This window comes from Epinephelus moara, chromosome 14 (assembly GCF_006386435.1).
Source record: "Epinephelus moara isolate mb chromosome 14, YSFRI_EMoa_1.0, whole genome shotgun sequence".
NCBI classification, from domain to species: domain Eukaryota; kingdom Metazoa; phylum Chordata; class Actinopteri; order Perciformes; family Serranidae; genus Epinephelus; species Epinephelus moara.
In genome coordinates, this window is record NC_065519.1 from 21,278,063 (window position 1) to 21,300,929 (window position 22,867).

Consider the following 22,867-nt stretch of genomic DNA (forward strand, 5'->3'; position numbering starts at 1 on the left):
ACTATTAGTGGACGTACATTGATGGTGAACAATTGCCAATTAATTATGCAATCATTACAGTGCAGCCTGTTTCGCTGCTGTATGCTGCATCAGTCTCACTCAATACTGGGCCAGATTAATAAAAATCATTGTTCCAGTTATTCACTTAGGCACAAAAACATGGAAAAATAGGGTCCAGAAAATTACTGATATCACTCTTAAAGGCTAAGGTAGGAATAAGGTGCCTGGAAATGTGGTGTGGATTAATGTCTGTTTCAAATATGATAAGGAAACTGTAAGTATGTTAGAGAAAATCACAGCTGATATTTTTTCTCCCAGATGGTGGAGATGGTGTGTCTTCATGTCATTAGTCTTATGGAAGCCCTGCAGGAGTGCAACTCAACCATCTTTGTCAAGGTTTGCTATAACTCTAGTGTTTTTCGACATTGTTAAAATATGGTCACCTTAACACCTAATCTAATACTTATCCGTCATCATTCTTTCCTGTAGCTAATCCCTATGTGGCTTCCTATGATTCAGTCAAACCTTAAGGTAAGGCTTTTAAAAAACTTTTAGAGATTAATAAAGTAGCTTTTGATTCTTCAGGTGATTTCAAACTAAATTGTTGCCATCTTCCCTTCCTTCCTTCCTTCACCAGCATCTATCTGCTGGGCTGCAGCTGCGACTCCAGGCCATCCAGAACCGTGTAAACCACCAGTGTTTGCAGGGCCCGTCATCCGGAGCCCCTCCGTTTGCTCTGCGCAAATGGCTGCAGTGCACCCAATTCAAGATGGCTCAGGTGGAGATCCAGTCGTCTGAGGCTGCCTCACAGTTCTACCCCATGTGACCTGCTCTGTGGTCACCTTGGATCCAGTCTGGGTCCTTAGATCTGCATGCATCCTCTCTGGCTGAACCCTTTGACCAAACAAAAAGGACTCCTCTGTGAACTGATGCTGTACGGGATTCATTTGGACTGGATCATTTTCAGCACCTTTAGTATACTACCTGTATATGTACAGTAAATCTATGCTATTTTAAAGTACTATAACTGGAGCTCATTATTAAAGGTTTGGTAGGCTTGTGTGGGATAACTGTATCAGGTGCCTAACTGTTGTATTCAACAGATTTGAAGAGTCAGTAGATGACTAAGAGAATTTCTATAGACCCATGTTAGTAATAGCGAGGGTGTGAAAGCAAATGCTCGTTGAATCTTAGATACGCTCACTCTGTTACATTCATATTCTATCACTTTTTAAGTTGCTTGGTTGCAAGCTGGATAATAAAAGTGCGAGTTTTTCTAAACGCTCAGAACACTTTGTCATTTCGTATGAATTGCCGACCCCTTCAAAATTCAAATGTGACATTTACTGCCCTTTGATGTCCTGGCTGATCTGGAAAATGTCCAGTTTACCATAATGCAGATGGCAGAGCGATAAAATCAGCTCTGTTGTTTTCTCCCCCGGACGAGAAACTGAACCTCAGGTGTGTCCGGGAAAATGACATGACATGCATTACTCAGCTCCCGCCTGAGATTCTTGTCAGACTGTCAGTCATGCTGCCTCTTGCCGTCAGAGCTCTGATCGATCAGAGGCCAATCTGAGTAGCAGCAGTAGCTTTGTAACTCGATAAGGTGGAGCCAGACATTGGAGGTAAACAAGACTATTTCGGTTGTGTCCCCCCCCTCCCTGCCCCAAAGTGGAAAGCCCCCCCCACCCACCCATACTTCTCCATTCCCCTCTTCATTGGCAGCAGCGAAACAGATTGGCCCACGCATATACCAAGCAAACACAATTACCTTTGGCCTAATGTGGTTTGTTGTGATTAAGCATTGTTGTGAGGTCTAACCGCATTACCACGAAGCTCTTGTCTGAGAATAACAGATGACATGACAGCAGGGCTAGAAAGCCGAACAGCACATTAATCTTTGTTTTGATCTTCACTGCTGCAAGGATTTCATTATCAAGCTTTAAGATGAATTAGATCTGATGATATAAATGTATTCCGCAAGAAGAAATTGGTTTATTGGACAAAAATAAGTCAAATTTGATTTGCATATATTTTTTTTAATAAACTTGCTTTTAGTCACTGCATGTGTAAGAGGACCCATGTTGAGAGGTGTATGCCAAATGAGTCACTGGTGTAATGATATCACACAATGTGACTAATGAACACACACACTCACTCACACACACACACGCGCGCGCACACACACACGCGCGCGCACACACACACACACACACACACACACACACACACACGCGTACACACTCCCCGGTGACCCTAAGCTAGCTGAATCAGGCTGCAGTGCCCCGTCTCATCAACCTCTAGTCTTGGCTCATCAAAGAGCCCCTCTCCTGCTGTGTGCCTCTGTGTGTGTGAGTTTTTTAAAGTGATGCTGGATGCAGGTGTGTATGTGCATGTGTCCCAGCATGTGCATAGGTGTGTGCGTCTGCGTGTGTGTGTTTAATCAAGTCCCCCTTGCTCTGGGGTTGCATCTGTCAGCCACTGCCACCGTTGTGATCGTTTGAACTCACAGCCCTTTTCCAAAGAACCTCTCTCATTAGCGGCAGCTTATGTAATCAGTGTCCCACAGGTATCCAGCACTTTCCCCGCCCCTGCCTGCCTGCTGCCTCCTGACGGACCATATGGGAGCGCTGACCTGATGAGCAGGCAGCTGGAGGTAGTGAAGGTAATTAACGCTGACCAAAGGCCTCTCAGGCAGAGAGGGTGTGAGTGGGTCCTCAAAGATTGTGAAGGTCAGCTTTGAAAGGACTTTGCAAGCTTTCTCTCACACACACACACACCAGGTGTGTGGTGACATTCCTTGATTAAAGAGCAGGTTGAGAGCCAGTCTCACACAGGCTGCAGCCCTAGTTCTGTATAAAAACCATTTCAAGAACCAACATTTTAAAGAATCTGTGTATCAGCGCCCCTTTGCTCTACGGAAATACCTTCTGAGAGCCTCGTAAAGCTTGTTGAGACAGTGACAATCCCTGGTCCCCCCGCCTAGTGCTGTCACATTGCTTTTATTACAGTGAAATCCACAGCGCCCTGGCTGGACAATGCATGAATGTTTAAATTGCTCAGAGTGTCCATTGGCATTACCATCAAGTGGCACATCTAAAGCAGGGCAGGCAAAGTACTCTATGGTCCCTCATTCACATTATAATTCATTGACATTCCTCTTCAGTGCTCCTCTGCATCAGCCTGTATAGTACAGGTTTGTCCCCCTTGTTTGTTTCACATCATTAACCGCAGCTAATGTGCAAATTAAAATAGAAATGGGAAAGTGTCTATACGATTTAATGTAAGAGTGCAGCCTCTTTCGCAGAGGTGAATCCACCACCTCCTCTTAGCTTCCTATTAAACCCTAATTTTGTTACAGCAACTTGCATTCTTGCTTTGGCTGCAGAAATCCTTAGCACACATCCGTGATTTTTCGTCACATGGTTATTAATCGAGCCCACTGCGAGCACAATATGCAAACCCTATAAGTTTTCTTGTTTGCGTCATTAAGCCCCATGGAGAGCAATACGCTTGGTAATCGCAGTTCATTAAAGATGCGCTGTGTGAGACAGACTGAGAACTGAGAATGTCCTCCGCTGCGGGGGGCCCAGGAGACAGGGCCAGCACAGCTCTCTGCCCAAGACATGAACAGCACAACACAACACAGCGCAGCGCAGCGCAGCGCAGACCAGCGCAGCGCAGCGCAGCGCAGACAGGATGGGCACAGGCTAAATATAACAGTCGCACTTTTATCACCTTTCGCCACACACAGGTACAGGTTGTCTGCCATGCCATAGCATAACAACAGTGTCATATCTGCACATGTAGCTTTTTTTAAACACAATAGACTGTAGCTCTGTTGTTATGTACAGTTTTATTTACAACTGAAAAACTCAGCAATGAAATCAACTTATGCACATCTTTCTATCTGTTTGGTATAATGCATAAATTGTGTGTGTACTATTGATTGCCATATATACATTAATGGCTTGCTCCATCAACATGACAACATTGACATAATTCTAAATGGTAGCACATTGTTTAAGTTTTACTATGTATAAACATATGTTCTGTTACACTGTACATTAATTAACAGTCCAGAAGGCAGATATTTAAATATCAATATTTACATTCATGCATCCATCATTTCTCTCATATAGGTACATGGTGGGGTATACTGTTAGTTAATATCTGTGCATGTTTAGATGCAAGCATGTGTTTTTCCAAATTTTTTGTTTAGCCAATATCTATACTTAACTGACAGCCACAGAGTACAGCCCACTCTCACTGAGTACACTCATCTGCATGCACACTCACAGACAGACAGACAGACACACACACTCACTCTCACACACACACTGACGCATGCACACACACAGACACACGCAGATTTAATGTATAAAAGCAGAGCAGCGTTGAGTGATGCTCCAGTTCAGCTCAGTTGTGTTTTTCCAGGGGGGATGTGGAGGATGCCTGTGACAGCACTGAGTCACACACACACACACACACACACACACACACACACACACACACACATCCCTGCTGAGGCCATCCTCTGTGCAACCTGATCTCTGGCTATTGGCTAAGTCTCCTGTCTCTCACCAGTCACAAGGTCAGCCCTGGGCTCATGTCCCCTGTTTCTATAGCGATGGGCTAAGCCCTTCTTGACAGACAGAAAAATGAAGATTGTCAAATCCAAACAAAACATGGCTGAAGGCATCTAGCTGACCCCAAGACTGAAACAACAAGATTTAACCAAACGACTTGTGATAGCAGGTTTAACTTGTAGTGGGGGGGCTTGCATTGAGATAACAAATCAAAAATGGGGACTGGCATATGATGCAGCACAGAAATAATGTTTGGAAAACACACATTCACATAGCACATCATAGAGACCCCTGACTTTTTTTTAGCTGAGGTTCTCGGGGAAACAGAGAAAAGCATATCAAACACCCAGAGACAAAACAACTGATACCAAAACTCTTTGCAGAGCAAGCGCGTTTTCTGCATCAGTGTCTCAACAAACTGACAGCAGGCTTAAAGCATCGGAGCATCACAAATGAATTATATGGTTTATAAATTATTCACTTTAAAAAACAGAGCTATCAAGAAATAAAATGAATTCATTAAGATGTTTGAGAAAGATGTGAGTAACTTACAAGACAGTTTTTTTTTCTTTTAAGTAGAAAAATAAATTCAAAAGTAGATAAGTAAATAAATGGAGCAAATAAATTGATGAATGACTGGAGTATATTACATTGAGCCTAAGTCTTCAGTGGCATTTTTGGCATGGTAAAATAACCAGAATGTCCCATGTTGATGTTGTTGCTCCTGTTTTTTTTTAATATATGGATTTCTTTAAATTGCATAGTCAGATGAATCCACATCTCAGAGCCAGGGCCGACAGGAACATCATGCCTCTCACAAAGCATCTGTCTCAAAAAAAAATGGAGAACCAAAGATGGACAGTGTCGGGATCGGACTATAAAAAAAATGTTGCATTCTCTGTAAAAACTGCATGCAAGTTATTTATTGTGTGTGATGGGCTTGTCCTGTTTGGCCGCCCGTGGGACTGCAGGGATGCTGTATTGTCTGTTGTTCCATTGCAGATGTCAACAGTGTGTGAAGTCTGGATCTGCAGCAGACTGGCAGACAGTCCCTCTCCAGCCAGCAGCCAACCAGCCTGTCAGCAACACTTGCTGTTACTAAGAGCATAATGTTCAGCCTGCTGTGCCACTTTCGACACCATGGGGGTTTGTGGATTTCTCTCTCCGTCCTTTCTGGTTTGACTTTTTTTTTCCTCTCCCTTCCATCTTTTGCAGCTCCTCTTGAGCTGAATGGTGTCTTCAGTCCGGGCAACATGCCAAGCAAAGAGGGAAGGTTTACCTATTTGAAAACCTTGGGTAAAACCTGTTGCATTCTGGGTGAGAAGGGATCGTTGTATTCGGGGGGGAGGTAAGGTGACAGACGGTTATGGTGATGTCACTTCCTGCGCCTAGCAGGAGACAGTCTATACCACAGTGTTGTTCGTACCCATGGCCTTCTTGTTACGGATGCTCATGGCGTATTCCCCACGACTTGTCCCGTTCTCCTCTTTTCGTAGTGGTTTCCTGCAAATAGACATTTTCATAAAGTGAGGATTCCTTGACAAGAGAGTTACATTTGCCCTCAGCTGAAGGCCATGTCATTAAACAGAGTTTCTGGACTGTTAACCTTTCGGCTGATTTGATTTCTCGGGCTGCACTGGGTGCATACACTGGTCTCAGCGATCCGTTCTAATAAGCTCAATATTCAAAGGTCACTATTGCAAGGAGACAGGAGGGAAAGATACATTGCAACACGGGGGATAAGGCAATTACCTACTCTGACTGGTAGATGCAATCTTCCCGCTAAGTAATGAGTATGTGTGTGGCTGTCAAAACAACTTGGGAATAACATCGATAGCAACATAACCTCCTCTCAACACTGGTTGCGCTGTAGTACTCTGTCCTTTCTATGAGTACGTTGCGGTGCAAAGTAAAGCTGCAACACATGATCCCCTTGCTGCTACTGGCCTGTGAAGAGCAGTATCATTCAATGCAGCCCTTTTCATGCACTCCTTGGTGCCTTTGTGGTTATTATATTTGTCCAGTGTACTGTGGCTTCTGCACCGACCCCCTCAGCTGCTCTCCCCTGCTCAGGCTTATGTAACTCAGAGACAGATCTGAATACAGTTAGTACAGTCATTGTCCCACTCAACACTGTACTATGCCTTCATTGCCACAGAGGACCCTTGAGCGACATCTTAGCTCAGCGTCTTCTCTGCTCTCCTCTGAAAGCCCTGGCTGGCCGGTCCAACTTTGACGAACAGTCATTCCAAGTCCAGTCCAGCACAAATCTTTTTCCCTTCTTGGGGCATTGTGCAGCGAGGGAATCCTTACAGGGTAATATGAGCTCATACATGACATAATGCAATCCAGTACAACAGCCCCGCGAGAAAAATTACGTTTGTCAAGTGTGGTATGTTTAGTTTTTGATGAGACTGTGTCAGAGAGGATGAAGATATGAGGGCATTATAATTATTTTTTAAAGCGATATGTAACTTTAAAAAATGAATAAATAACACAATCTTACTCTCACAAATGAAAAGTTAAATTCATGAACAGTACAAAGCACTGTTGCGCAAATCAGTATACTCAGAGGTTTAGCTGCTACAGCCTTTTCTGTCCTGGTATGACAGCTGGTCTTAGCTGACTTTGGATAGATGTTGCTGTGCAAGTGACAATTACTGAGTTAGTTAACTGACTTAAGGACTCCTTTTAACTTGTGCTTCTGTGCACTACATTTTAGCATATGCCATAACACCATGATTGCCACTTGTGACCAAAATGGCCAATATATAGACTAGCTTTAACAGCGAACCTATTTTTCAACCTGGACCCCTATTTTGTCACTTTTTTGTGTCAAATTACTAATGAAGACAACATTTTTTGAAAGTGGCCCCATATTGAGCAAGACACTGAAACAAGCTGCCATGTAACTACTTGGGGCATCCAAAGTGCTTGTTTTGCCACTGACAGGCTCAGATTGTCATTAGAAGTGTCTGACAACATCATGGAAAGGATCTACAGAGATAGACTTTTTTGTTAAAGGGTAGGATCCTTTTTGTTTAACCAGAAACAGCCCCTAAATCGCCTTCGCCAAACCCACCAGACTCCATTTAAATAATTAGTAATTGAAGTGTGTATACAGTAAGCATATTTCACATCTAACTGGGTGAGTTAAGGATTTATTTCAACCAAACCAGAGCTGGTTATTGTTCGGAGAGTGGAGGGATGAACTAAGGTAGCTTTTGTGACTTTTATTTTGTTACTGTTGACTCTGACTGAAGTGGATTTTACATTGATAGGCAAAAGTGTTTCAGGGCTGTGCCTTGTTTTAAAAAAAGGATCCTTCTCTTTAACAAACAGGTCTGTCTCTGTAGGAAATCCATTCCACAATATTGTCAGACACTTAGTATAACAATTTGAGTTGGTAAGTGGCAAAAACAAGCACTTTTACTGGATGTACACAACCTGTTTCTCCGCTGCTGGCTGCAGCCCTGACGCAGCCCTGTCGCTCAATACTGGACCAATTTCAAAAATTGTTGTTCCCATTTAGACACAAAAACATGACAAAATAGGGTTAAAAAATAGCAAAGCTACAAAGCATTTTGTGCTGTTGTCGTACAATATTTCATTATATTCTTTCTGTCATTATGTCTATGAACTCAAAGCCCTACCATTGAGTTGAATTAACACCTTTAGATTTCAGCAAAAAATCCACCATGCATACACTGCAAGCTTTAAAACTGTAGCATTTATTATATGCCTCTCACACTGAATTGCATTATATCTCATGTATTTACACACTGTCTTACACTGAGGCTGTAAAATAAAAATGGACAGCTGATGTAATGTCTTCCAATTTCTGTCATGTAAAATGTGTTTTTGCGACATTTCTCTAGGATATAATATGATGGGTAGTCTGGTAAATGTCAAAATAGGATGTGGAGTTTTCCTGCACATGCTCATATTGGTCATTTTCTCCCTGCTGTCAACTCAATTTGTCTGCTGTCCCTTTTTTCGTTGCTCCCATACACTTTGGCCAAACTCATTTTGCCGCACCTGTTAATCAACCATCTTGTTGCTGTCAGCTTTTAAAACTGTTCCTGTCTTGGCTGTTTTTCAGCTGTCATTTCAGCGCCTTGAACCACCTCCGCCCCTCCACCTCCTTGAGACACTTTCATCTGTCAACAAAGTCATGCTTTGCCAGTCTTTAAAGAGTTTCTCCGTAAAAAAATAAAATAAAAAACCACAATGGGGTTTAAACAATAAACGCTCTCAGTTTGCATGCTCTTTCATTTTCAGCTAACATGATTATAGTGATGGCAATTTCACTCTGTCAGTCCACCACTTTGGTCCAGACTGAAATTTATCAACAACTGATGGAAGGGACTGCCATGAAATCTTGCAGACATTCAAGTTCCCCAGAGGATACATCCTGCTAGGTTTGGTGATCCCCTCACTTTTCCTCCAGTGCCTCCATTTGTTTGAAATTTGTTGTCTTTAATGATATATCTCAATAATTACTGGACAGAATGCCACAAAATTTGGTACAGACATTCATGTTGCCCTCAACGTAAATTGCAGTAACTTTAAGACCAATGCAAAACTAATGACTTTCCCATCAGCCTTGGCTGTACTTGATGTGTTTAGTGCTGATTAGTAAATGTTAGATGGCTAACACACCAAACTGAGATGTTCATCGTGGTGAACATTACACCTGCTTAGCATCAGATTTAGCACTGTCAGTGTGAGAATGTTAGCATTTAGCTATAAGCATGGCTGTGTCGGAGTAGCTACAGCCTCACAGAGCTATAGATTTCTTATAAATGGATCAACAAAAATAAAAGTCATATACATAATACTAACTATGTTTTACTTTTAACTGAAGGGACAGTTCATCCCAAAATCAAAAATACATATTTTTTCCTTTTACCTGTAGTGCGTTTTGTCAATCTAGATTGTTTTGGTGTGAGCTGCTGAATGTTGAAGATATCAGCTGTAGAGACATCTGCCTTCTCTCAAAAATAATTAAACTAGATGGCACTCAGCTTGTGGTGCTCAAAGCGCCAAAGAAAAAAATACTAAGCAGCAATGTCTCTCCCCAAAAATCACAACTCGGATACTCAAGATAATCCACAGACCTTGTTGTGAGCAATTTCATGTAGGAACTATTTTCTCTCTACCTTACTACACCCGGCAACCATATTATGGTGCAAAGGGAAGTGTGCATCTACTTATGGACGAGGGGCTCATGCTTGTGACAGCACAGGATGTAATTAGTAAACATTAATGTCCTCCTTCTTGGCTCAGCTCTAATGTTAGCTGGCTCAGTGGTGCTAGGTGAGCTAGCAGTACATAATGGATGTATAAAGAGAACAGGATACAGTGTTGGAGGCTGAACCCTGTTCAATCCGATGAAAGTTACTCAGTGGTGCATGAAGCCAAAAACGTTAAAACATTAAATTAAGCAGATGATTGTCACTGCTTCTGCATTATTAGGCCCATAGAGCAGGCACACTAGAGACCCACTAGAGATTTGTCCGCCAACTTAAATGGGGATAAGATGATTTATTCGTGCAGCTCTTCTGGCCTTTCCAAATGTTATTGGACCCAATAAATCAAATTCTGATAGCCAACAAGTCATTTTGTCAGGATTGTGGCACTCAAAAAATGTATCCACTGATTTACAGACATCTCTTTCACAATGTAAGTCTGTGGGGAAAAGTCGTTTTTGGCTGAAGGGCATCACATGAAGGACTCAGACGTTGGATTAAAAAAAATGGCTTCAAAGCCTGGCATACTTCCTGAGGACCTGCAGTAGAGGCACGCTTCCTTCTGCACCATAATACGGTTTGAGGGTGTGCTTAAGTAGAAAGAATATAGCTCTTACATGAAACTTCTCACAACAAGGTCTGTGGATTATCTTGAGTAACAGGGTCAAGATTTCTGAAAAGAGACACTGCTGTTGAGTTTTTTGGAGGGTGCTTTGGGCACCACAAGCTGAGTGCCATCTAGTTTTACACTGGAGGGAAGGCAGACATCTTTATGGCCAATACCCCCCAACACTCGGGAACTCAAAAAAATCTTGATTTGTAAACAGCACCACAAGTAAGAGGGAAAATGTGTATTTTTGATTTGGAATGAACTGTCCCTTTAACACTGTATATTGAGCTTTCTCTGCCATTTTATAGTCTCGGATTAATTATGATACATTTGTGTTAATGATTGGAGTGTTATATATGATCATTTTGAATTACTGTTGCCTGAAATGTCGCACACCGCATTCAATCTGCAGTTGCCGGGGTTGTTGGAGGTGATGTGAGCTAATGGCTCCTGAGCAAAGTTGTAAACAAAGCGTAAGCGATGACTAAGACTTCCTGTGGGACTCTGTCAGCTGGGAGGGGTCGTATGGCTTAGGACACTAGGGATACATGCTGGCCATGTAGGACAGATGCTGCTTGCTGTGTCCCCGTGGGACCTGGGGAAAGCCTCAGAATAGAAACTGTCCAGCCCCAGGGTGGAAACACATTGTGCCGCGGGGGAGACGATTGGCTGATGCAGCCGCAGCTAGGGGAGTTGGGATATACCAAAGTTTTCTCTGAGGGACAGACAGCAGTGTTTACAGCCAGTCTGGGGATTCTTCTACTTGGAATAAAAAGTTGGCGGGGTCGATATTCGTTTAGCGTTATGCAACTTCCTTGCAGCTCACCGATAATTTTAATTTGGAATATTTTTGACAGGTCAGTATTTCATTTATGCTGTAAAATGGCGTCTGACAGTGGTGATCTATTGCCTGCTGGAAGGTGCCTCGGCCCTGTTTATTTCTCCCAGGATGTAATCTTTGCACAGACTGACCGTGTCGCTTCGGGCCGCCACACAGGGCAAAGCACTGGGGCCTCAAACCGACCTCTACCCAGGCCTTCAATAATAGATGCCATGCTGTTGACACATGGCAGGTGGCAACACAACACTTCACAGGTTAGATGAATATTTCATATCAAAGCTGTGCAATCACAGCGCACATTCCTGTTTGAAGTTTGGGGAATGGATCATGGTGAAATTGGGACATGTGTTGAGCTGTTTACAATTACTCCAGCCATCTGGAAATTAGAGTAACATGCTATGGTTCAAAGAAAACGCATTAAAAAACAGACTGTGAAAATCTGTCACCGGTTTTGATGGTGCCTGTATGGTAATATTCTAAAATAAAACAGAGGAGATTAAAAATGTATTAGTAAATATTGGATTTGAAAGCATTTTGCCTGACAAGTATTTTCCTTCTATTGTATCTCTGGTGGAGTGTTTTGGATATACTGTATTGCCCTTGGACAGGAGCAGCTGTGATGTATTATCTGTCTTTGGACAAGCCTCCCAGAGCGGTAAGTGATTGGGAAAAGCATCTAGCTTCATTAGTCAGTTGGTTTGAGTTTTGTTTGTTTTGGCTTCTTGGATGGCTGACAGCCTGGACTGCAGCATCATGTCTTTTGCTTTGGATGGCACAGCAACACTAAAACGCAGCGTGTGTCTGAATCCTCTTCTCTATGCTTGCACACACCAGCCTCCCTGGTGCTGTGGACTCTGAATAGAATTGTATGGAAGTGTTTTTCCTTTCCAGCCCCTTTGCTTCTGACACATGACTGGCAGACAAAGATTATAAAAAATAACAAAAGGCCAGGAGGGCTGGGACCCGCAGAGCTAGCTCCTCTGCTGTCTGTGGTGCTCAGGCCTTGGCCCTCGGCCAGCTGATTTTCATTGGGAAAGCCCGGAGCACTGAGGGGCTGGAAGGGCTATATATAACTGGCTGTGTTATTCTCACTGACAAACCCTCTCTCTTTCATTGTTATTGACTGAGACGCTCAATTACTGCCTTTGCTTGCTTTCGTAGACAACATTTTTTCTGTCCTTTTCACCGTGTTGTTTCCTCTGGAAAACGATAGATGATTAGAGCATCTGTGATAAACGTTAAAGGAATCACATTTTCTCCCTGGACAGCTCTCCTATTGGCTGGTGACTAATGAATGTCTAATGAGGCCAGTCTGGCTGGACCTCTGTGCTTTTTCCCTCCTCATTCAGAGTGGAGGGCAGCTTGGCGTGGCACGAAGTCTGCAGTCTAGAGCCCACAGAGCTTCAGGACACGACCCGCTTGCATGTATAAAAGATGTGGCCTGCGACTGAATGACTGCGCAAATTAATTCATAAATAATGACTTGGGTTTGGGGCTAGAGCCCGTATTGCAACAACACTTTCCTACCACTGCTGCATTAAAAAAGGTGCCCCTTGGCTACACAAGGGGCTGGAGAATTGCCATAATGAATTCCTGAGCCAACCACCTATTACTTCCACTGCCTGACTTTGCCTATTTGTTGTTTAAAGAAAGGAGAAATAGAGTTCTGCTGAGGAAAGCCATATCTGGCATGCAGGCTTAATATAATTCCATAAATGCAATGAGCTATGATACTAAATCAATTTAAATACACATAAATAAAACATAGAAGTAGCTCCCTGATTTAGCACACACATCTGTGGCTGTTCTCACATGGGTGTGTGAGAGTCAATGTTTACGCCATATTTTATAGAGTGTGTAAATATGCCAAGATGATGTATCTACGTATGTAAAGATGTTGTGACTTAATGGATGGGTGCACACTCAAGTATCCTCCGCATGCCTCCCTGAGAATATGCAGGGCTTTGCACGATGTGTGTGTTTGTTAAATGTCTGCGAACATTAACGTGGATGTCAGAGTGCATGTGTGACACCGTGCTGCCTGAATGTCACACAGAGAATTGGGTCTGGGTTGTGCTGCAGGCTAAAACCTCACGCAGGCTTTTTCTCTAATAAGCCAAATGGGGGAAACAGTTCCCGCTGCAACAGCGGCATCTTGGGAATCCTCTGCTCGCCTCATGCTTTCACTTTCATGAATCCAGCTGCCATTCTAGGAAGCTTTAGACTCTTATGTAAATTAAAATCAACACAGTGTTGTAAAGTCAGGTCTTAGTGCATCTCGATAAATGAATTTATAGGATGTTTCTGGTGACTAAGTGTAGTGGATCTTTCTCCGTGACATTTACAACCCATTCCATGATCTAACCTCTGACCTCAGACTGACCCAGCAGGGTGATGACAGGGTCATCGTAGCCTCACAAACAGAGACATGAGACATAGTACAGTCTCCCCTGGGTCAAATTACACATGATATGTTGAGTGGCCTGCCTGTGACAGTTCCTATTTCAACATGTCATCACTTGAAAACATTTCAGAGACACGTGCGGGCGAGGGCTAACTGAAGCACTATAAGAACAGAACAAAAAAAGAGAGAGATAGATAATCCAACCTCTTGATGGCCTTGTAGCAGATGATGATGGCTGAGAGGAGGAAGACGACTGAGGCACAGCCCACTGTTCCAAGCACTATAAGGTCCATCTCCATCCACCATGGCCTCAACAAAGGCACCATGGGCTCTGCCACTTAAAAAAAAGAGCAGAAGAAGGGGCAGGAGGAGAGAGATTTGGATACAGAAGAGGAGAATCAGAAGGATGTATTTAACAAAATAAATCAGTAAAAATCAGTTCAAAACTTAAAAACATGATCACAGTGTTAGACACAGCACTGCCTTGAGTTGTTAGATCCTTAGTGATTGCATTATACAACGCGATAACAAAGGCAGCGTGGAGGTGATTTTTCTTCCCTGCTCTGAGTTGGGATGTAGCCGTGTCCTCGCCTGTTCTGTAGGTCTTAGGTTCAACGTTCAAAGATATCCAACCCGACACCATGAATCATTTAAGGTCCCGTCAGCCTTCCTTACACCAGCACTCTTGTCCACACCAATTACTGTTGCAGGAACCTCCTGCTCTTTCCACATTAGATCTATGGTGTAAGACCACTCACCAGGAATGTTGTATAACATTATGTGCATCAGCAACTTTGTGTCTGTAATGCAGAACTTCTCTCGTCTCTTTCTGCTGCATTTGGTGCTCTCCCAGCATCTATAAATCAGTTTAGTCATGTGCATATCTATACGTCTATCTATCCATGGATGCTGCTTTGTTCCAGTTTTGTGCTCCCTGAGAAAATACACGGTGCTGCATATCGTACCAGAATCGTAGCTCCTGCATTTACAGTTATTTTGTTATGAATGAGAGGAAGGGTTTACACCATAGCAACAAATACTCCTTAGTAATGCTGTGGACTATTTTCCAACACAGCACATTTCTACGGAGCAAATAACAAGGCACGGCTCTCCCCAGTACAGCACACCACATCATAAGTCACTATGAATTTAAAAGCTCCTCTCAGCCAAACTTCCATTTTAATCCTGCGTTTTGTCAACGGCTGTAGGATTTAATTCAGTCAGTGGTACGGATCTACTTCATTGTGATAAAGCACACGCCTTTGAAGGACTTCGGAAACCATTTTTAGCACGCACAGACTTACTTAACAGTGCCAATTTCTCTCTCTCTCTCTCTCTTTTTTTTTTTAGACTTTTAGCAGATAGATAAGGTCTCAGCCATTGTCCCAGTTTTTCCACGTTAGCTATGCATATTCATTGCATTTTTAAAGAAGCAAAATTTCATCTCTAACCGTTCTGCAAATTGGGCTTCTGAAGGAATATCAAGATAATTATGCGCCTGTATAGATTAAATTGAGAACTGAAGAAAAAAAAAGTGAATTATTCATGGTGTCTCCACCCTCTGCAAACATTTCCATGTAAAGTTGAAAAGGAATAGAAATTGGCCTGCTTATCATATTTATCATGACACACTGCTGTTTATGGATGCAGCGTTCAGAGTTCCACTCATGCGTTGGCTGTAATTGGGCGTTCAACCCCCCCCACCACCACCACCACCACCACCTTAGCTTACAGTCAGATGGTCCTGACAGCATTAATGCAGTGACCAACATTTACAGAAGGGTCTATAACTCTTGAGAGGTAGCTCACATGGTGAGTCAGGAGGGAAAGAGGTCCTTTTAAATTGATCAGACAGAAAGAAATCATTGGAACTGATTGATTAAAACCTTTACACTGCTGCCTGTTGAGACTTTGATGATTAAGTGCTCCTCCCTACTCATAATATTAAGGGCTCAGGGTGAGTGATTCTAAAGAGTCACAGTAATAGCTCAGAATGGCTGCATCATCAGCATCGCTTGTCCCATATTTCAGTGCACTGTTCATTAAGGTGCTCGGGACTTCATACAAATCATATCAACTCTCCGCGAGCAGGCTGGTGAAATATGTTCGCCTATCTGTCAATGGATTTACCATCTCAGAGGGAGTGTCGGAGGAAGAACTGCTGCAACAGGCAGTGGATCCCAACAGATATACTCGCTTGTTGTGTACAAGCACCAACACACAAAACACACACACCCTCATTGCCGCCAGCTCAACTTCAAAACGAAGCTAAAAGTACTGGGCTGGTTCATTAGCCCCTTATCTCTATCAAATTAAAGCTAATTTAATTAACTCATCTGTGTTTTAATCAGGGGTCCTCCGGGGGAAACCCTACCACTGAACCACTGAGCTTGGCAGCCCAGCAGGCATGGATTTCACAGGCAGCTGGGTACTCCCCAAGGTCAGACCCAGCATAAATTAGTCCTGTGTTCAGCTGTCAACATCCTGCTGGCTCTATCACACGCACAGACGCACATGTGCAAAACAGTGCCCATGCACGGGCGCTCACACAGTAATCTCAGGGGGCTGATGGTAGATTTTTCTTTTGAGCATAAAAGGAAACACTCCACGTCAAAACAGTTCCTTGAGACTAGCCAGTTGCTTGACACCTGCGTTTGGCTAGGAATGAGAGATCCAACTGTGGGGCGAGAGCAGACTGAGAGTGAGACAGACTTGGAGCAAGACAGGTGTGAAACCTGGAAGCGTGAGCTGGGAGTCTTACCTGTGGTGCCCAGTAGCCGTGGGGGAGGCGGTGGAGGCGGCGGAGGGGGAAGGGGAGGGTATCTTCTACAGTGGCATGCCAGCTGGCACTGTTCACTAACTTTCTCCGCCACAGTCCGTGAGCATGACCTCTGGAGTTCTCCCTTATGGTGAGGGAGAGAGAAAGAGAGAGACATTGAAATGACTGAGCCACTGTCCTTCAGTGCATTACTCATGAGTGCCTTTAGCACAACACCGTGCAGCACAAATGGAGATGCTTGAACACTCAGCAGCCTCTTAGTTAGCAGCACTGTGGATATCCTCTCAGCATTCTTTTTTGTATCACGGCTCACAGTGTTGTTGTCACCGGGGCTGCTGTGTATGTAGTACATGCAGAATAGTATCACGTCTATGGCTGCAGCCCGCTCCCTGTAAGAAACCACCCACCAACAGAGTGGGCAGCAGGCTGCCCCGAGGAGTGTGCGTGGGTGGACTTGGAAACTCAAGCAGATCACATTACACATGAACCCTGGCAACACTGTGTGCGTGTGAACAACAGCTCACCACTATCTGTAGGCAGCAGCACGGGGCAGAGGTTAGAATACTCATCACTAACATATGCCTGCTGCAGGGATCCTGGTGGGATAACTGAATATTGTTATCATAAAAACACAGTTGGCTACTCCATGTTCCCACTACAAGAGAGCTGAGTGTGTGTGTGTGTGTGTGTGTGTGTGTGTGTGTTCTCATGCCTTACTGGAAACTCTACACATGCATGCCTGTCAGTATTTCCTAAACAGAGGTGCACTGGTGATCCCAACATCTGGTGTAAACACACAATTCATTGCACATTGATTGCAGCATAATAAGTTACTTAAAAACACTCCTTATCCATCCAGTAAATCAAACTCCAGGTACATTAGTGCAACATCTTCTCATGCGTAAAATGACAAGCGGCGCGCCTGAGCATGATCCTTACCTGGCATGAGAGTAAAAACAGTGAAAGAAGGCAATGACCGAAGAAAAAAGGCCAAAAACTTAAAGTAAATGGCATTAGATCTTGGACCAGCATTCCTCTTGCGCTGTTCTCGAAGATACTAGGCAGCGATTCCAACAAATGAATGCAGTATACATAGGCTTGAACTGTTTGGGAAATAACCATCCACCCTGTCCAGTTCAGCGGCGATATCTGTGACAAGCGTCTCCAGAAATAGTTTATGCCACAATCATTTTCCTCTTGAAATCCCGTTGTCGGTAGCATAGGACAGGCGAGCCGGTGGAATGAGTAGCAAATCTCGATAATTCACATCTCGAAAGTAGTTTCTTTGCTTATTGGCACTCAGATAGCGACCTGAATCACGCCGCTACTCCGTGCAATGTGAGGGCGGTAGATGGCCCGTACCTTACATCCCTCCTCGGCTGCAAGCATGAGTGCAAATGGGCCACTCAAGCCATCGAAGTTGAAGAGAGGAGAAGAAAAAAAAACCGAACAAGAGAGGGATCCTCAGGAATATCGTGCGGCAGGATTCCTCACAATAAAACCACACATGCCCTCAACTTATCTAGGCTGAATACTGTATGGGCGAGTCCGGAGGGCAGAGCCGAGGGTTAAACTGATGCATCCCCCTCTGTGCCAAAATACAGCGGGCTGTTTTATACGGGAGCATCACCGCCGCGCACTTGATGCAGCGCTCACATCAGCTCCTCCTGACAGCGTGTGCTCAAACAAATTCACCCTCCGCTTCTCCAAAAGTCCCCCCACCTCCTAAACACACACACACACACACACACACACACACACACACACACATACAGTGAGAGGGGAAGAAGGAGGTTATGGAGGCGGCGGTAATGTCAGCTGGGTTTTGTTTGTTTTTGTTTATGTTTGTGTTTGATTTTTTTTTTTATAGTGGTCCAGGCTGAAAGTATAGCCCACAATGCGTGGAGGCGAGTCCGTAAGGATGACGCGTACTAGACCGAATTAAAGTCAAGTGGAGAGAGAGAGAGGGAGAGTGCAAGACGCCTACCGACTGAAAACACTGCCGTACCCATGTTTGATGTGCTGTGTGCCTGCTAGAACACTCCAATGTCCCAAAGTAGGCTCAGATAAACAATACTGATGTAACCTGGCATTTACTGCTAATGCTCAGCTGCACAGACATTTATAAGATATTTATTGGCTATTTATTTTTAAACACTCAGCTGCTTTTTTATTTTATTCATTTGCCACCCATATTGATGATAAGAGGTGATGCTTTGGGCCAGAGTGCAAAGACTCAGACTAAAATGGGCAGTTTTTTTTTTTTTTTTTTTTAAAAGAGCAGAGTTGCATAAGATTGTTGGTGGTCTTCTTCACAAGGCACAGTTATGAAATTACCCCACAGCCCACAGCCATGTACATGGTACTAGAGAGCCAACGTGACATTCACAGTTTACTGGAATAACAGATAACTGACAGCGGGGATAAAACCACAGTGCTCATCTTAGTGCCATTAAAACAATAGTGTTTGGATCTGTGTGTGAATTTATTCTTTCACACCACATCATTATTCTACATCACATTTATAAAAAGTCCTTGTACTACCCACTCCTAGTACTGGCATTGGCTTATTTTACTGATCACAATCCAAGAGCAGTTAATTGATTGCAGAAAATTAATTGGTTATTATTGTTTACTGTTGTCATTCTGCAAGAAAAAGCTGGAAACTACACCCACTTCCTGCGTATCAGTGTAAACTGATTATCTTTGGGTGCTGGGCTGTCTCTTTGACAAACCAAGATATCTGGAGATGTTACTTTAAGATGTAAGATAAAGTGCAGGTCATTTTTTGTCTACTTGTGGTAGTTTTGTGTTTTTATGTAGTCATTTCAGTGCGTTTGAGGTCATTTTGGGTTTTACACAGGTCATTTTGTGTCTCTTTCAGGGGAATCATGTGTGTTTTTGCACTGCTTTGTAGTCGTTTTGTTTCTCCTCGTGGTTGTTTTGTGTCTTTTTGTAGTAATTTTGTGTCTCTTTGAGGTAATTTTGTGTCTTCTTTGGTTGTTTTGTGTTGCTATGTAGTCATTTTGTGTCTCTTTGTGATCATGTTGTGTCTACTTGTTGTTTTGTGTCATTTTGTAGTCATTTGAGTGTCTTTGAAGTAATTTTGTGTCTCTTTTGAGGTAACCATGTGTGTTTTTGTGTTGCTTTGCAGCCATTTTGTTTCTCGTCATTGTTTTGTGTCTGTTTGTGGTTGTTTTGATTCTCTTTTAGGTAATGTTGTCTTTTTTGGTCATTTTGTGTTGCTATGTAGTAATTTTGTGTCTCTTTGTGGTCATGTTGAGTCTACTTGTTTTTGTTTTGTGTCGTTTTGTAGTCATTTGAGTGTTTTTGAGGTAATTTTGTGTCTAACTGAAGTAATTTTGTGTCTCTTTTCAGGTAATCATATGTGTTTTGTGTTGTTTAGTAGTCATTTTCTTTCTCCTTGTGGTTGTTTTGTGTCCTTTTGTAGTCGTTTTAGGTCTCTGAGATAATTCTGTGTCTTTTTGGGTTGTTTNTTGTGGTTGTTTTGCCCATGTTTGTAGCCCATTATTTGTGTCTCTGCAGTTCCTTTGCATATCTTTGTGGTCTTTTTGAGTCTCTTTTCATCAGTACACATTTATTTGATTGACATTTTGCAGGTGAAGACCAGGGGGGCCCTGAGACTTTGGGCCCCTGGGCCTGTACCCTTTCAGTGATCCATCCAAGGTTGCAGCCCTAACACAGTTCAAATACTTTGCCCTTCTTTATCCTATATTGTGGAGCCCAAGGGGACGCGTCCCCCTCAATATATGGATCACATGCATTTGTCCTCCCCTAATAAAAACACGAAAGTAGCAGAGGACTTTTATTTAGACAAAATTAAAGACATTAATGCCATACATTGATGCAGAAAAGGCACAGATTGGTGCATAAACATTCACCAGAATGTAGGAAATTCAGTGTTTGATGCTCATAATTTTCTAGTGGAGGACCCCCAAACTCCCTGGTTCATGAAACCTACGCTCCTGCCCAGCACCACTGTTCAAAAACTGTTTTAAATCCATTACCTTACTCAAAGGCACTTCACCAAGGGCACTGCTTGAAGCTGATATGTCTTCTTTGCAGGTCAGGTTCTCTGCATCTCAGTTCACCAACACACTACCCGGCTTGTATGTCATTTTCATTGCTTATTCATGTTTCATAAATCCACAATCATTTGTTGTGCCCAAAGGACTTCTGTTTGAGAGTATTGCTTGTGGTTTAAATAACAGAAGTGACAGCCAATTGTGTCACAGCCGGCTTATTCCAAATAACACAAACAGCATCTAAGCCAACTATTCAAACAACTTTGGATTAAGATCAATGGATTCAGCATCGAGCCCTACAGCCTTTTGGTGCGGCTGAGCATTTATCACATCTCTTGCCTATCAAAAAGCTCTTCACAGACAGTAATGGGGTGAGCTAATGCACAAGAGCTGTGGATGACTTTTAGAGTGGAAAATCCACATCTGCTGCTGAACAGCATCTGCGCACACAATGCAGAGATTTGTCAGAGTTTTTGAAGTACACAACAAGCCTGGATTTGGTGTATAGTGCGCCCGATGGTTTAGCTCGTCCATCCTCTCCTACAGTCTGTCCCAGTATCGATTATCTGACAAGAGGAAAGCACTACATCCTCCTGGTTCCTTCCTGCTGCCTCACCTCCTTCCAACTAGCAGCAATCTGCCACAACATACATCACAGTCCTTTTAAACTCAGATAAGAAAACCTCTTAATAAAATTACTGTGGTCTTTCAGTGTTATTATTCTTGCTGAGATACTTAATCAGCTTCTCTGCAAACAAACAGAGCCCAGGAATAATATGCATCAAACAAAAGGAGGTTGTAATACCCTGTGTCATTTAAAGGATATTAATGTCCAAAGATAATTAACTCCCCTGCATTTATCTTTACTATCTGTGTGTTTCCCCTTTATTATAACAACCCAGTTTGGCTGTGTCAGAGTAGAGGTAGATTGCCATCTAGTGGGAAGTGTTGGCAACACATGACATTAAGGTGCTCTGTAACTATATTAACAGATCATTGGAGCAAGGGGACAAATTAGGTAGTGAAAAAGGCTGAAAGTGCAGTTTTGTCTGAATTTGGATCTTAGATCTGATAGCATTTATTCTATAGATTTATTTCCAGGAACCCTCACTGTTTTCATTTTGTATTTGTGTATACAAGCTTTTATCACTTTTTTATTTACTTATAATAATTTAAATATAAATTACAAAATAGCTTAGACAGCTTTGTCTGAATTTGGATTTTTTTTGCACTTATTTCTTATTTTTTTTTAGATTTACTGGAAGCTCTTCTGTACTCATTTTGTATCTGTATACAAGATTTTGTCACTTTTTTTTTTAATTATTTAAAACAATATAAATTTAAATGACAAAATAACTCAGATGCTTTTGTCTGAGTTTTTGCACCTAATTCATATTTTTTTTTTTTCATATTAACTGAGCCGTTCTGTACTCATGTTTTATCTGTATATACCAGCTTTTTTGTCACTTTTTATTCATGAAAATTTAAACAGTTTACAAAAAGAATCTTCAACAAGGCACTGAAATTAAATAGGTAACATATTGGTCTAATGTGTTGTTGTCTGTGTCCATATTTTCCTTAGATTGATCCAGATCCAGGTTTGATAACATTCTTGTTGTTTGCCATGAATCTGATAAATTTCTCCCTTTTCTTTTGGATAAAAGTCTCCTCGTATTCCACGGGAAAAACGTCGGTATTCCAGTCAAACAGAATTCATCCTTCACTATGCCCATAGCATAATGTTTTATCTACATGGATCATTTTTATACCAGTTTTTAGTTGTTGCTTTGTTGTAGCTAACCAGTAGAATTGATATTCTCCTTCTATTTGAACCTCCAACACTACGGGTAAGTATGTTGTTTTTCTTTAATGTGAGCTGTGATGAAGAAACAAAAGAAATACCTCCAACTAAAGTCTCCATTTCCTCTAATGTGCAGATGTGTGTTGTGCTCGGCACAGAGACACACATTATTCCCATTTTACATTTACCTATAGAGAGATATTATCTCCATCAATCTGTAAACCCTAATACTGTAGAAAGCTTTCATTTCATTTTGATTTATGGCTCAGTTCACCTTTTTATTGCTTATATCCTTTGCTCTACTTTTTTCTGTCTTGTATCCTTATATGCTCTCATTTTTGTGCTGCTGCAAGACTTTGCTCTCCCATGGGGATCAATACATTTTTATCTTACTGTAGATAGTACTGAGCAAAGACACGATACAGGCGACAGAAAGAAAGTGCTTACTTTGAAAGTGGCACCAACAGATGTGTCTTGGACAGCTTCTGCCAAGGACCTAGTACAAACAGAGTCAGATTTCAGTCAGATTAGAGCTCCACTGG

At 42.5% G+C, this 22,867-nt stretch overlaps 2 protein-coding genes across 3 annotated transcripts in view; one reads left to right on the forward strand and one right to left on the reverse strand.

Moving 5' to 3' along the window:
- LOC126401424 (protein unc-79 homolog) overlaps positions 1-1,928 on the forward strand; it is a 43,254-nt gene extending 41,326 nt beyond the window's left edge. For both annotated transcript variants that reach the window (XM_050062663.1, XM_050062664.1), the window contains exons 49-51: positions 319-396; positions 490-531; positions 638-1,928. In XM_050062663.1, coding sequence (XP_049918620.1) covers positions 319-396; positions 490-531; positions 638-826 — 309 coding nt within the window. In that variant the 3' untranslated portion in view covers positions 827-1,928. The remainder of the gene's footprint in view (positions 1-318; positions 397-489; positions 532-637) is intronic.
- Positions 1,929-3,840: 1,912 nt separating this feature from the next.
- On the reverse strand, positions 3,841-22,841 carry prima1 (proline rich membrane anchor 1; the record flags this gene model as incomplete). The annotated part of the gene is made up of 4 exons (XM_050061847.1): positions 3,841-6,095; positions 13,904-14,036; positions 16,461-16,602; positions 22,773-22,841. Coding segments are annotated over 4 exons (444 nt in total), but the record flags the coding sequence as incomplete, so codon positions are not given.
- Between the last annotated feature and the right edge of the window lie 26 nt (positions 22,842-22,867).